The sequence below is a fragment of the Lupinus angustifolius genome, chromosome LG04 (assembly GCF_001865875.1).
Source record: "Lupinus angustifolius cultivar Tanjil chromosome LG04, LupAngTanjil_v1.0, whole genome shotgun sequence".
NCBI classification, from domain to species: domain Eukaryota; kingdom Viridiplantae; phylum Streptophyta; class Magnoliopsida; order Fabales; family Fabaceae; genus Lupinus; species Lupinus angustifolius.
The window spans coordinates 86,549-99,206 of NC_032012.1; the positions used below are offsets into that span (position 1 = coordinate 86,549).

General features: G+C 29.7%; 2 protein-coding genes and 1 non-coding gene across 4 annotated transcripts; 1 reads left to right on the forward strand and 2 right to left on the reverse strand.

The window, feature by feature from the left end:
• LOC109344930 (eukaryotic translation initiation factor 3 subunit G-like) lies at positions 1,939-3,890 on the reverse strand. The gene is made up of 2 exons (XM_019583652.1): positions 3,515-3,890; positions 1,939-2,628 (listed from the first exon to the last, which is right to left on the reverse strand). Exons 1-2 carry the CDS (start codon positions 3,885-3,887, stop codon positions 2,102-2,104), a joined length of 900 nt encoding a protein of 299 aa, XP_019439197.1. The 5' UTR covers positions 3,888-3,890; the 3' UTR covers positions 1,939-2,101.
• On the forward strand, positions 5,227-5,306 carry TRNAL-UAG. The gene has a single exon. It is a non-coding gene; the product is annotated as a tRNA-Leu (tRNA).
• Positions 5,428-7,496, reverse strand: LOC109344931 (xylogen-like protein 11). Of its 2 annotated transcripts, none has more exons than XM_019583654.1 (3): positions 7,052-7,496; positions 5,712-5,762; positions 5,428-5,621 (listed from the first exon to the last, which is right to left on the reverse strand). In XM_019583654.1, the coding sequence occupies exons 1-3, from the start codon at positions 7,428-7,430 to the stop codon at positions 5,482-5,484; spliced, it is 570 nt and encodes a 189-aa protein (XP_019439199.1). In that variant the 5' UTR covers positions 7,431-7,496; the 3' UTR covers positions 5,428-5,481. The 2 variants fall into 2 exon arrangements, with proteins under 2 accessions (XP_019439199.1, XP_019439198.1); XM_019583653.1 differs by having other exon boundaries at positions 5,428-5,635; positions 5,711-5,762; positions 7,052-7,490.

Genomic DNA, 12,658 nt, shown 5'->3' on the forward strand with positions numbered 1-12,658 from the left:
GTTGCACGCTAATGTGAAGGAAATTCAACTTATAATGAAAGAACATGTCAAATAGTCCAAAAAGTTGTGATTGTAGCTTATATGTTTTGTGTTGTTATTGTTATACGTTTTCCTATTTCGAATTAGATAGTGTTTGAATATGGTATTTTTATATGATATGTATGTATTGAACATTGATTATGAATGAAATGAAATCACGTTAATGTTGGAAGTTTGGGCATAATGTATAAATATAAATACAAATTAAATTTTGACATAATGTATATAGAGCAAATTTGAAGACATCATAGTATATAAATCAAATTATATTCATTACAAGAGTTGACCAAATTAAAAGAGTTAAACAAAATAACAAATGAATAATGAAGAATCATTGAAGGATTACAACTATTCCATGAAAATTATTGTTACTGTAACTTGCAACAATTCTAAATGACACAAAATAATATTTACTGGCTGAATCACGATCAAGTCGCTCTCTTTAAGACATTTCATGGCATTGCCCAAAATGTGAAAGAAGACTATCAACCACGCCGTCCACAGGATAAAACAGCTCAGATCTCTGTTATCGGATTCTTGTTGCACTATAAGAACCGATCTCGATTAGTGTCAGTTCTCGAAATTCCCACAATATGACTATCAATGACAATTCTTGAAATTCTCACAATATAGCTAATCGTGCCAATTCTTTGCTCTTAATACTAATTACGAGTGTCAGTTCTCGAAACCCCACAATTTGGCTACATGTGCCAATTGTTAGTGCCACGGAAAGAGGGGAAGTTTGTTGGAAATGCATCGGCGGAAAATATGAGAGAGAAATAAAATTTTGAATGAAAACGTATTCAACTTGTGGCGAGTTATAATGAGGTGAGAAGACCTCTTTTTATAACATAGAAATTTTTCCAAATTCCTCATCTCTCTAATGTGAGACTTTGGGAGTTATTTTTTTTTCAAAACTCTTTTATGTAGAGCTTGAGACGTTTTTAGATTTCACACCCAAAAGTTCCTATTAATAGCTTTCAACAAACCAAGTTCCAACAAAAAATGTCTAACATAATAAAAGATTTCATCAACCTAAAAGACATCAAATAAGATGGATCATTTCTTGTTTGCATCATTTCTTGTGGTTTTTGGTGGCGGGAACCTTGAAGAATGAGTTTTTGAGATTGTAATAGGCTTTGAATTAAAAGAATGTTGTGTGTTTGAAATAGGCTTTGAATTAAGGGAGAGTATTAGAAAATTGTAATACAAAACCTATTATTAGAAAGTGGTTAAGTTAGTCAATAACTACATACTATAAATAGTATGTACCTATGAGATTGTGCATATGTGAAAATATCAAGAAAAAATCAGATTCTCACACTCTCAATTCCCTCTTCACTGCAACTTCACGTTCTTCTCTTTCATTTTGCTGCATACACTTCCTTCACTTCTCTTCTTCATGTTCTAACAGAAATGACATTCTAAATTTCTTTAGTTGGATAGAAGAAATAACAAATATTGATGTAAGAGAAAGTGAGAATTGACTTAAAATCAACCCTAATAGGAGAGGCTTATTTAGTTGAGCAAGTAAGATATTTGTAATTAAATATTTGACAACACATCGCTACTCATTGGTAAAAAAAAAGTAGGTTCATGTTAGCAAACCTATACTTGAAACTAGTCTTGCATTGAGTACACACAAGATGTAACGCATTATCTACTATTCATTTGTATTACTTTTATTTAAGAGTCAATCATAATTAAAAAACAGTACATACAACTTTTTCTCATGATAGATTTAATTATGGGAGTTTTACAATAAAATAGGAAGACCTTATGTATGTCTAATACTGGTTTTTTATTCAATTAAGCTAAATTACAAGACCTTGTATATATAACTGCAAAAGCAAGGACAAAATGATAATTGTAAGGTTATTGTAACAGAAGCCTAAAAAATAATGATTAACAATAACCAGCAAGAGATCTTGATTGAAATTTTAAGTTTATATGATAAATAGATCTTCTCAAAATTAACAGATAGAAAAAGACTCAGCATACAAAAATAGATAGAAGCTTCAAAGTACTGTTTCAGAGAAAGGTCTAAAAAACACACAATATTTTAGTTTGTCCTTGGGGTGGCCCATTCCACTCTGAGGATGAGATTATCATAGCCATATCCATTGAGTTTGTTGATTGCTCTTTGTGCATCTTCCCTGCTTACAAAGTTAACAAATCCAAATCCCCTGCTCGTGCCAGTCTTCTGGTCAATAGCAACATAGACTCTGCTTACGGCACCGAAAGGACGGAACAGCTCAAGCAAGTCAGGTTCTCTTGTGTCCTCTGAGAGGTTGGTGACCCTTACAGAATTCTCATCATTCCTACGGCGCATATCTGATCCACTAGTCCTATCTGCACCTGCTCTCATACTAGGAGGCACATATGATCCCTTGGTTGCACCGGTCACAGCAGTTGTGGCATCTGATGCTGTAGGCTTGTCGACGAATCCTTCAGATGGTGCAGCAAGATCCTTGTATGGACACCTTGAAGTCCAATGGTCACCCTTCTTCCCACAAGTCCTACAAACCATGAGCACAGCACCTCTCTGAAATGGGTCTCCGGCAGCCTGTGGCTCCTCTGTTTTAGCACCTGTAAACAGTTGCAAAGCTTATTATACTACTTTTCAACAAAATCAGAGATTGCAGAAACCTAAACAATAGACATTGAGGTCAATGTAACACATTATCCACATGCACACAACCAAAAGAAGCTAATTATATATTAAGATTATATAGGTTCCATTCCAGGTGAGGATCATCTCCAACATCGTAGAGGGAAGTAACTAAAAAACAAATGAAAAAAATAGTATGATATGACAATTTTACCCTTTTGATACAATGAAATTATACTTTTACTCTTAGATACACAAGTAAAACTAACAATTTGCCTATCTGGTACCGGAGAGGATTCTTTACCGTTAGATATAAAAGTAAAACTAATAACTTGCCTACATGGTACTGGAGAGGATTCTTTTACGTTCCTTCAAGACCATAATCTGAAAAATTTCACATCTCTACCTCAATGATATATACTCCCTTCCATATCTTTTGATGCCTTAAATTGTTGAAGTTATTGCAAATCAATTGATTTTTTAGAAGCACAATACACAATTATATTTTAATTTCCAATACTTTTGATTATTACTCATCATTCTCACCCCCAATTTTTCTATTCCCCTATTTTTTTCCAGCTCTATTATCCAATAGAGTGTTATTTTAGTCAAATTGTATTCAACTCCGCATAAGGATTACTTTCTAAGTCAAGTTCTAATCTTTAGGTACATTCAAGTGATAAATAACACAATGATAAGAAAGAAAAAAACGGAATCAAACAAGCAATACCAATTTGGCAAAGCACAAACCCTAATTTGATTTTCAAAAATTTAACAACTAATTATAGATTTTGCAACACTAAAACAAAAAAAAAACCGTAGAAAATGCAAAATCATGATATAGAGAGAGAAAGAGAAAAGAACCTAGTGGCTTGGGACGCTCAAGGAGAATCTCTTCAGTAGAAACCATAGTGAGTCGGCTACCAACATCTTCATGAACAGCATCACCGAACTTAGGCCAAGAGCGTCGTTCAACGGCGCGTTTAGTGAGACGCGCGTTGGCGAGTTTGCGTGTGCGAGTGGTGGTAGTGATCTTAACCTTGTTTCCTTCATCATCGAATTTGTAATCAATAACTTTCTTGATACCATTATCATCAGGACCAATAACTTGTCTTGCTGGTAAAAGGAAATCCAAATCGTCGCCGTCGTCTTCTTCTAACTCTCCCCACCGTAGCTTCGCCGCCGCCATTGTTATCGATTGAGAAACAAAACCTTCTTCTGAGACTCTTTTTGTCATTAGGTTTTCTTTTTCTTGGGCCTGTGGGCTTTTGGATAATCATTTTCCATTTCGTATAGGATTTTATTTTGGACTCATCATTTTTAAAACAATGGTAATATCTAAGTAAATTGATGTACAATCATTATATCATCTATTGTTTATTTGAATTACTCTTTTTTAAATAATGTATTGATAATATATCAAACTCATATACTATAAATGCATATATATATTTTTAATTTAAATATCATAAAATAAGTGATAATATATCATCTTATCATTTATAAAATAATTATTAATGAATATATATTATTTTTAGGAAAATATACCATTTTTCCAAAATATTCTTATAAGATAAAATAAGTTGAAGATAAAAAAGAGTCAAAGTCAAACATACTATACTTTGAGAAGATGAAATTCTCATATAAGAATAAAGAGTCTGGTAGCATTTGACTCATGAACTTTAATAGAATGACAAGGAATGAAATGGAAATGGAAAGGAATATGATATTCATAGAGTTTTTTCCTTTTATTTTGAGATTAAAATAAGAATTTAGAGTTGTATTAATCAACAATAATTAGTGTTATAAAATTTAGCTCAAACTCATGGATTAATTGTGAACTGGATATATAATTAATTCGAGTCTCTCATTTAACTGATTTTGCATTAAAATTAAGTTAATTCGATTTGACTTGGTTGGTTTAAGTCTAAAACTTATAACTCATGTGGTTGAACTAGCCGAGTCAATAAAAAATATTTTATTAAAAACAATCACAACGATATTATGGAGATGAAAAAATCACAAACTTATAACTTATAGTAATTTTTGTCATATATTAACTTATATTATATAAAAAATATCATTGACTAATTAAAATTTAAACTTATTGCACGCTTTGTTGCAATTTAAACATAAATCATATGGTATTCGATGATGTTTTCAACTTATTTATGACATTTTATAATAGTGAAATATTTTTTGTTGTTTATTTAATTATATATGATAATGTTTTTAAATTTGGAGTATAAAGCTATTAAATAATGTTAGCTGGTTTACCTTTTTAAAATTTTAATGCAAAACAAATTAGTCAATCTAACCATAAAAATATATGACCAATGAATACCCATAAAATTATTCATAACGAGTACCAGTAATAATAATTTATGGGTGGATATGATTACCATGATACCCACTTTGTAAGAACCCTCATAATTATTAAAATTATATTTAATTAAGTATTATATATATTATAATTTAGTATTGTTCTAAGATTATATATTATCTACTTTTTTGTGTAATAATAAATTTTAGTTATGGATTTATTAGAGTTAGTTTGGATAAATTAGCATGAAAGAGACAGTTTGGCCGAGTGGTCTAAGGCGCCAGATTTAGGCTCTGGTCCGAAAGGGCGTGGGTTCAAATCCCACAGCTGTCATTTTTTATTTATTTTTTATTTATTTATTATATATTTCCATGTGTTTGCTTTTTACTATATATTTTAATGGATAGCTTAACATTGCATGGTAAAGTGCATAAGATTACAATAATAAAATACAAATATTGAAGAAATTAAATGATACATGTATGCAATTAAATAATGAGTGTAGAAATCAGAACAATATTGAAACAAACAAAGTTGCTAAGCCAAAAATGAAAGTAATAACAGAAACTTGTAAACCTAAAGCTCCTTTATTTTTGTTTGGAGAAGATTTTGGTGCAGCTTCATATGAACTTGGACCTGATCCAACAACTCCATTAGAGGAAAATGAAGCATTGATTAATAATTTAATATTTATGAACTATAGTTTTTATTTCTAAATTTATTTATTTATGAACTTACTTGGGGATATGGAATCTTCACTCGCAGGTGATGGGACTGGGATTCCCAAAGCTGTGACGTAATAATGATGTCAAAAAATACATAAATCTCATAACATTCATAATCAATCACACAAAATTAAGTTCAGAAATTAAGGGACATAAATTAAGTGTTGATATATAGTGTAGCACAAAATCTATTTAAAATTGTATATACTTATTAATGGACATGAATTCTGGGCCCTACACAACTAAATTAAGTAAATTGCTATAACTATGGTTGTTGGCATTGACGGTGGTAGTTCCACTACATTATTCTCATTTTCTTTGTTTTGCGATACAACTTTATTCTCACTTTCAAATTTGGGCTTTTGCGTAATATATTAAGTTTATATATTACAAGAAAGTTACTCCAAATAAATAATTAAAATAGCTTTTTTAATCAAATTCAACAAAGGGAAAAAGGAAGAAGAAAAAATGTGTGATAGTAAGAGTTTAAAACCTTAAATCCATACATAAACATTTTATGTTTTGCAAAAGCTCCTTATTTATTGGCTCTACATATTAAACATTGAGACTAGTCTCATATATATTATAATTTAATACATGATGAAGTATAATAATTATTATCAATTAGTTTTGAGACAGAACTTAAGTTATTATTAGTTAAAATATATTATTTAATTATTGATCAAATGTAATCTTCACCTCATACATCAAACTTTTGTAGGGGAACATATTAAAAACTCACATCACAACTTTTTGCTTCTAAAATTCTACACAATAATTGGTAGCATCATAGATCTTTTCAAATATCCAAACCTAATTCCTAATAATATATTATCCATACTACAATAGTCTAATCAAGTGTATGATATCAGATTCATGTTTCTCCATGAACTAAAATAATCCATTCAAGACAGGTGCAGATCCACTCATTCTTTTTCCTCCTTGCATGGAGAAGAGATATAAACAAATCTTTAAAAAAGAAACTCACAAAATCTTGATTTGCCTATGAACAAACTTTTTGGGTCTTTCTTTCTTTTAGGCCATCAATTGAGAGAGAAATAAAATGAATCAAAGTCTTTAAAATTGATATGATGGGTAAATTCTATTTATGAGATTACAAAAATGTTTCAGAAACAAATATACATTATGAATCGATGTGTTCTTTTCAAACAAATTTTAAGATTTTCAACTGAATGATTATTTACTAAATAAAATAACAATTTTACAAGTTTATATGACTAAATTGGTCATTGTTTTCTTTTGGGACATGTAACTGTCTTTCTCAATACTATATAAAACATTTGAAAAAATCCAAATTGAACAAAACCCAGATTGAAGATGCTTAAGGTTTACCTGAGCAAGTGCTAACTGGGGGTGTAGAAACATGACAAAGTGTTGGAAGGTTGAGAGCTTTGTTGAAATTAATCTTGACACCAACAAAATCAGGTTTCCCTAGAAGTTCACACAAACATATAGGGTTGCTATCAACAAGCCCTGCTAGTTCAGGGCAGCACCCTTTCTCTGGCTTAGTCAAATTACTCCCATCTTCCACAAAAGTAAGGCAACTTGACATGTTCACTAGCACCGTAAAGCAACCTCCGACCCCGTCCGAGGATGGGGCCGTTGCGCTTTCCGGTGCTGGTGATTGTCCTGATGCACCATAGCATCCTAGTGCAAACACTAATGCAATAATGTATGCCATTTTGCAAGTGATGTTGGTGGTGGTAGCCATTTGATTTCTTGTGATCTATTTTGGTGCTATGAACCTTTTATTTAATATGTTACAATAGTGTAAGTTAGAGTTAAATAGAGGGTGTGGTCATTACTTGTAAAAAGGGTCAATGTCTTTTGGTGGCTGAATTTAATGAATATAACATCCAACTAACTCAAAGTGTACCATTCTCTCATCCTTCCAATATAATCTACCTGTAAAAATGGAACTTTATAAAACTAGAAAAACAAATATATGCACTTTTTCACTATTCATATTTTATTATTATTAGTTCTTCAACAAAAATAATACAAATGAATTATGAATGATAATATATAAATTTTTATACTAATAATCACATATTGTTAGAAATTCATATTTCTAATTAAGGTGGACCTCATATATTTAATACAATTATATCAGTTATTTATCTTGGGTTACAAAACAAGTAATCTAATTAATGACAATTTATAAGACTTCTAAAACTGATAACGAATATGAGCTTAATGAGTGAATACCCAAACAGTTGGTTTATAGGGGATAATGGAAACTCTATAAGTTAACACATAAGGAACAATTATGGTTCCCAATACACTAAACCACAAATAGTTTTCACATCTCCCCATCAGAGAGAAAACGAAGGTCCAAAAAGAATTAAAGATTTGGTTGAGGAAGACCATCGTATCAAAACTCTCTCAAAAAGTATATTAAATGAGTAGATCAGAGAACATGAATTTATGTATGACTTTGTATCCTTGTTTTATATAATGTGTGAGAATCATAAGATTCAAGATCCTAAGATTGATATTTCACTAACCATCATGTATTATACTCATAATTAAATCAATTGTCAAATTGTTTGAGCCAATCATGGTTTGGACTTTGAATGATTGAAATTTTGGTTGTAAAAGAAAAAAATCATTTTCTAAATAATATTTAAAGCTCTTAAAAACCCTATTATTTATCAATATAATAAATAGTCTTGTTTTTTTAACATTCTAAACATGTGTCAATAGAAAACCCAATAATAATGTATAAATAATTAATATTTCCTCTTATCATGATCATAAGTAATTTTTAACTAAATTTATATATACAGTAGTTAATTTTTTTATACATTATTAGTATAAAAAATGATGGTTAGGATAGATTAAATGTAAGAATTGTCTAATAAAAATGATTAGCAATTTTTTATAAAGAAAATTTCACTCATACCATTTGAGCTTTAGTAAAATTACATAAAGTGCTCATTCTTTTTTAAATCTATAAAAATCATTCCTAATTATATATATATATATATATATATTACATGGACTATTCTAGTAGGAGAGATAAGTGCAATTTTTTAAACAAAAATAGTGACAAATGTAATTAAATCAAATAAAATATGGTATGTAATAAAGATAAATCTACATAATATAAAAGATAATGTGCATTCATTATTTTTGGTTCTTTACAAACTACGTTAAAAAATAACAAAATTATTTAAATCTACCATATATTGGTGTTATGAATTTGTTAGCTCTTACACTACTAAATTACAATATCTATGATGGGTGAATGTGTTGGTAGATTTTTATCCATGAGTTATAATACTTTTCCATGAGCTAAGTGAAAGAACATAGAAATGAACTTGATAATACATCTTTATCCAAAACCTTAAGGTAATAGGTCTATGAGTTCATCCACTTATATAATCTTTAACTTATCCATTTTTGGATGATGTGAGAATTTTTCATTCTTAATTAGAATACCCAACAGAACCGTGCTACTTCCGTAGCTTTATTGTAATTTTCAACTTTGGCTAACATCATCTATGCATGTGAAACAACTTCAATTCCCAACGGAAGTTCAAGTACTCTAAATGGAAATAAATGTTAATGCAATAAAAAAGGTAACCAAAATGAAAATGGGATTCTTTTTTATGTGTGGTCACATGTGTGATATCACATTTATTGCTACCTGATTTATTTATTTTTGACATAATAAATGATATCCAGTTGATTTATGGATAATAAACTAATTAATTTGGAGTTGCGGATATTCATTTTAATAGATATCACTCATAAGAATTAAATTATTGATTTTTTGGTCTGAGTGAAATCCAATATAACCTTATTACACTAAACTAATACCTTTTTAATTAGCTCATTTAATTTAATAAAATTAGTTTATGATATATTTTATGTAACTAATTCATAAACTTTTGATACCAACATTATAACCATCTGATATGAAGATGTTATCAAATACTAAATACATCATGATCATGATGAAGTGAAGACAAGGGACTCTTGGTAGCCATTTGAAATTGGTACAAGAATTCTTTTGAACAAAAGATCACAATATTCAATTCATTCTTTTTGTTTTATAATTACATATAGCGTGATAAACCTTATTGAATATTTATAATATACAAAATGGTAAGATTATTAAACTCTCAATTCCCTATCCAACTTATTAATTAATACCATAAAAAACAAGAACTTTTATTACATGTGAAGCTAAAAAGAAACCTTACTATTTCTCACACTTCTTGTTTTATTACTTTCTTATCTACATACATACCTTTACATATATCACCTATTTATACAATATCAAACCATTCAGGCAAATTAAGTCAGTGTTCATATTTTACTCTTTTTTTTTATAACCTAGTACTTATTGTATGCTACACCCAAAGTGAGAGAATATGAAAAATCTTAAATACTTTCTTTCCTTATTTCTATCAATTCCCAAAACTTATCCTATGCTAAGGTTCCACGTTATTATTAGTGTTTTTATTGAGAGTGATACTATAGAAAATGCTACCTATATGATGGATTAAAGTATATTATTGAAAATTGATAGGTGAATGAAGTCATTAAAGAGCTATCACCAGATCAATGTCGATAGAATGAAAGTGGTCTTGAACTTCATTACTTAAATTGATGGCAATGTTAAAAGTCACATTCATACCTACCGTATAGCATAACAAACTCATGTGATGTAACAAGTTTGAGAGATGGTATGTTGTACATAAGCTGGTATGGTTTTGATGATGATGATAGATGTTTTGCACTTACTTCCCTTTCTCTCATTTTCTCTTGAATATTTTGGCATTTACTATTTAGTGTGAGATTATGTTCAACAATCTATTCTCCCTTTTATGCATTTTAACTGTTGAGTTAAATAGGAAAAGCAAGATACAACAAGTTCAAAAGAAATATAGTCACATCTCTTATAACAAATAGTTTCAACATGTTTGGTAATTCTCTGACAATACAAAATGGAAATAATACAAAGGCCATATGGTGCATGGAATGAAGAATAAGTGTTTTGTCTTAGTCTAAATACAAGTAACAGACATGCCCTAAGGCTAGACCCTAAGATATATCTAAATTAACATAAGATAGTTTATATGTATAAGAGAGATTTATCATTTTTCAATTATGTATAGACATATTTAAATTAGTAGTAGTATTACTATGGTATAAGAGAAGTGGAGAGACACAAGTGAGATATTATGTCAATGAATCCAAATCTTCTATACTAAATTTTTTCTATATCTCTATATCAAACCAATGATATTTTACCAAATACCTAATTGTGTTAGCATAATAATTAATGAAAAATTAAATAAGATGTGTTATTTATTACTAGGCAAAATCCTATTAGGTTGATATAGAGGTATGAAAAACTTTTGGTATAGAGATTTTGGGCTCCACATCAACAATCTCTACATACTTACCAGTCCGCTCCCCTTAAGTTCACATGTCCTAGCCAAACCATCAACTATTAGCTCTGATATCATTTGTGGGACCAGACTGCGACTGGCGAGTTCAATATGAGAAAAGTGGAGAGACACAATTGACACATCAACATTTTGAACCAAAACTTAAGACATTAGTTTCATAGACATTTTTACAGTTATAAATCCTTTCATTCCTCCACTAGTATCCAAGTGGGACTTTAGACTTAATAAATCCAACTCTTTTGCCTAATCAAATTTGTAAAAGAAGAATTCTAAAACTATCTCTAAAAATGAATTTTAAAGTTATACATATCATCTTCAATTGACACCTCAAAACCCATTCTGTATTACAAAACCTAACACAAAATTGGTTAAAGAAATTTCACCTTCTGTGACAGATTTTTTGTTTTTGTTTTACAGTTTAAAGAAAACTACTGTAGTTTCTATAACCACAAGAAATAGATATAGTTCATAAACCCTCAAAATGGAAAACAATAATACATTAGCATTAACCATTGGTGTAAATCAAGGAATTTAAAATTTAAGATGCTGAAAATAGTTTAAACAATGCTCTTATACTGTGTATTTGTGTCATTAATTAACATGTCTCTTTCTGTTAAGAAATTTCACAAGCAACTATTATATTTCTTAAACTAATCAATGAAGCTACCTTACTTGCACAGTTGGATTTTGTTATTGTATCTTTGAAGGGAGGAACAACCAAAATAATTTCCTTATTTCTATTGTCTTCACTACATTCTGTTGGATATTCATGCTGAAAACAAGGGTAAGAGAAGGCTTCAGAATCATCTCACAAGTGTATTTCATTACTCCCAAGCTTTCTCTTTCTCTTCTAAAACTCAACTCGCAAACGGACCCTGAGGGAATTCTTAGAGTGTATGCCACTTTAACTCTTGAATCCATAGTCAACACCATTAAAAAAAATGTAACAGTTTCAGGGATGTTTCCAATCATGATTGTGTTAAGCCTCATTCAGAAAATGTGATTACTGTTTTAGGTTTCAAAGATTAACAGTAGGTGCACAAAGAAAGGAAGATAATGGTTTCCAAGTGGAAAGTACTATAATTTTGTGAATAGTTAGAATCTGTAAGTTTGTTTTGTATGTAAAACAGAAGGAAAAAAACAGTCTTACTTTTCATGCAGCAGTAACAAGAATTATGCTACATATTAACAAAAGTTTTTAACATTTAGCAAATATTGTTTTGTGATGCAAAGAATATGCAAATGAACCCTGGATGAATCACTTAACACTTCTTTCACTAGCTAGTAGATAAAACATAGCAATATTGTTATTTTGATAACCAAATTCTGACAATTTTTAGTTGTCCTTTGATTTCTTATAAAAGAAGCTGTCAAATTTTAGTTAAACAAATAACACTATAACCAAAAAGAACATATGAACAATTAGAATTTAGAACCATAAGGGTCTATTTGTGAGTTGAGTTAAAGAAAGGAAATGAAAGGTTTCAGAGTTATCTCATCAGTGTATTTCCCT

What these genes read in the sequence shown, in the direction of transcription:
- LOC109344931 (XM_019583653.1), bottom strand. Translation starts at nt 7,430, where the DNA reads ATGGCTACCACCACCAACATCACTTGCAAAATGGCATACATTATTGCA. An exon ending in CCCAGTTAGCACTTGCTCAG is followed by an intron (nt 5,763 to 7,051) that starts GTAAACCTTAAG and finishes ATTACGTCACAG; the next exon opens with CTTTGGGAATCCCAGTCCCA. An exon ending in GAAGATTCCATATCCCCAAG is followed by an intron (nt 5,636 to 5,710) that starts TAAGTTCATAAA and finishes CAATGCTTCATT; the next exon opens with TTCCTCTAATGGAGTTGTTG.
- LOC109344930 (XM_019583652.1), bottom strand. Translation starts at nt 3,887, where the DNA reads ATGACAAAAAGAGTCTCAGAAGAAGGTTTTGTTTCTCAATCGATAACA. An exon ending in TGAGCGTCCCAAGCCACTAG is followed by an intron (nt 2,629 to 3,514) that starts GTTCTTTTCTCT and finishes AACTGTTTACAG; the next exon opens with GTGCTAAAACAGAGGAGCCA.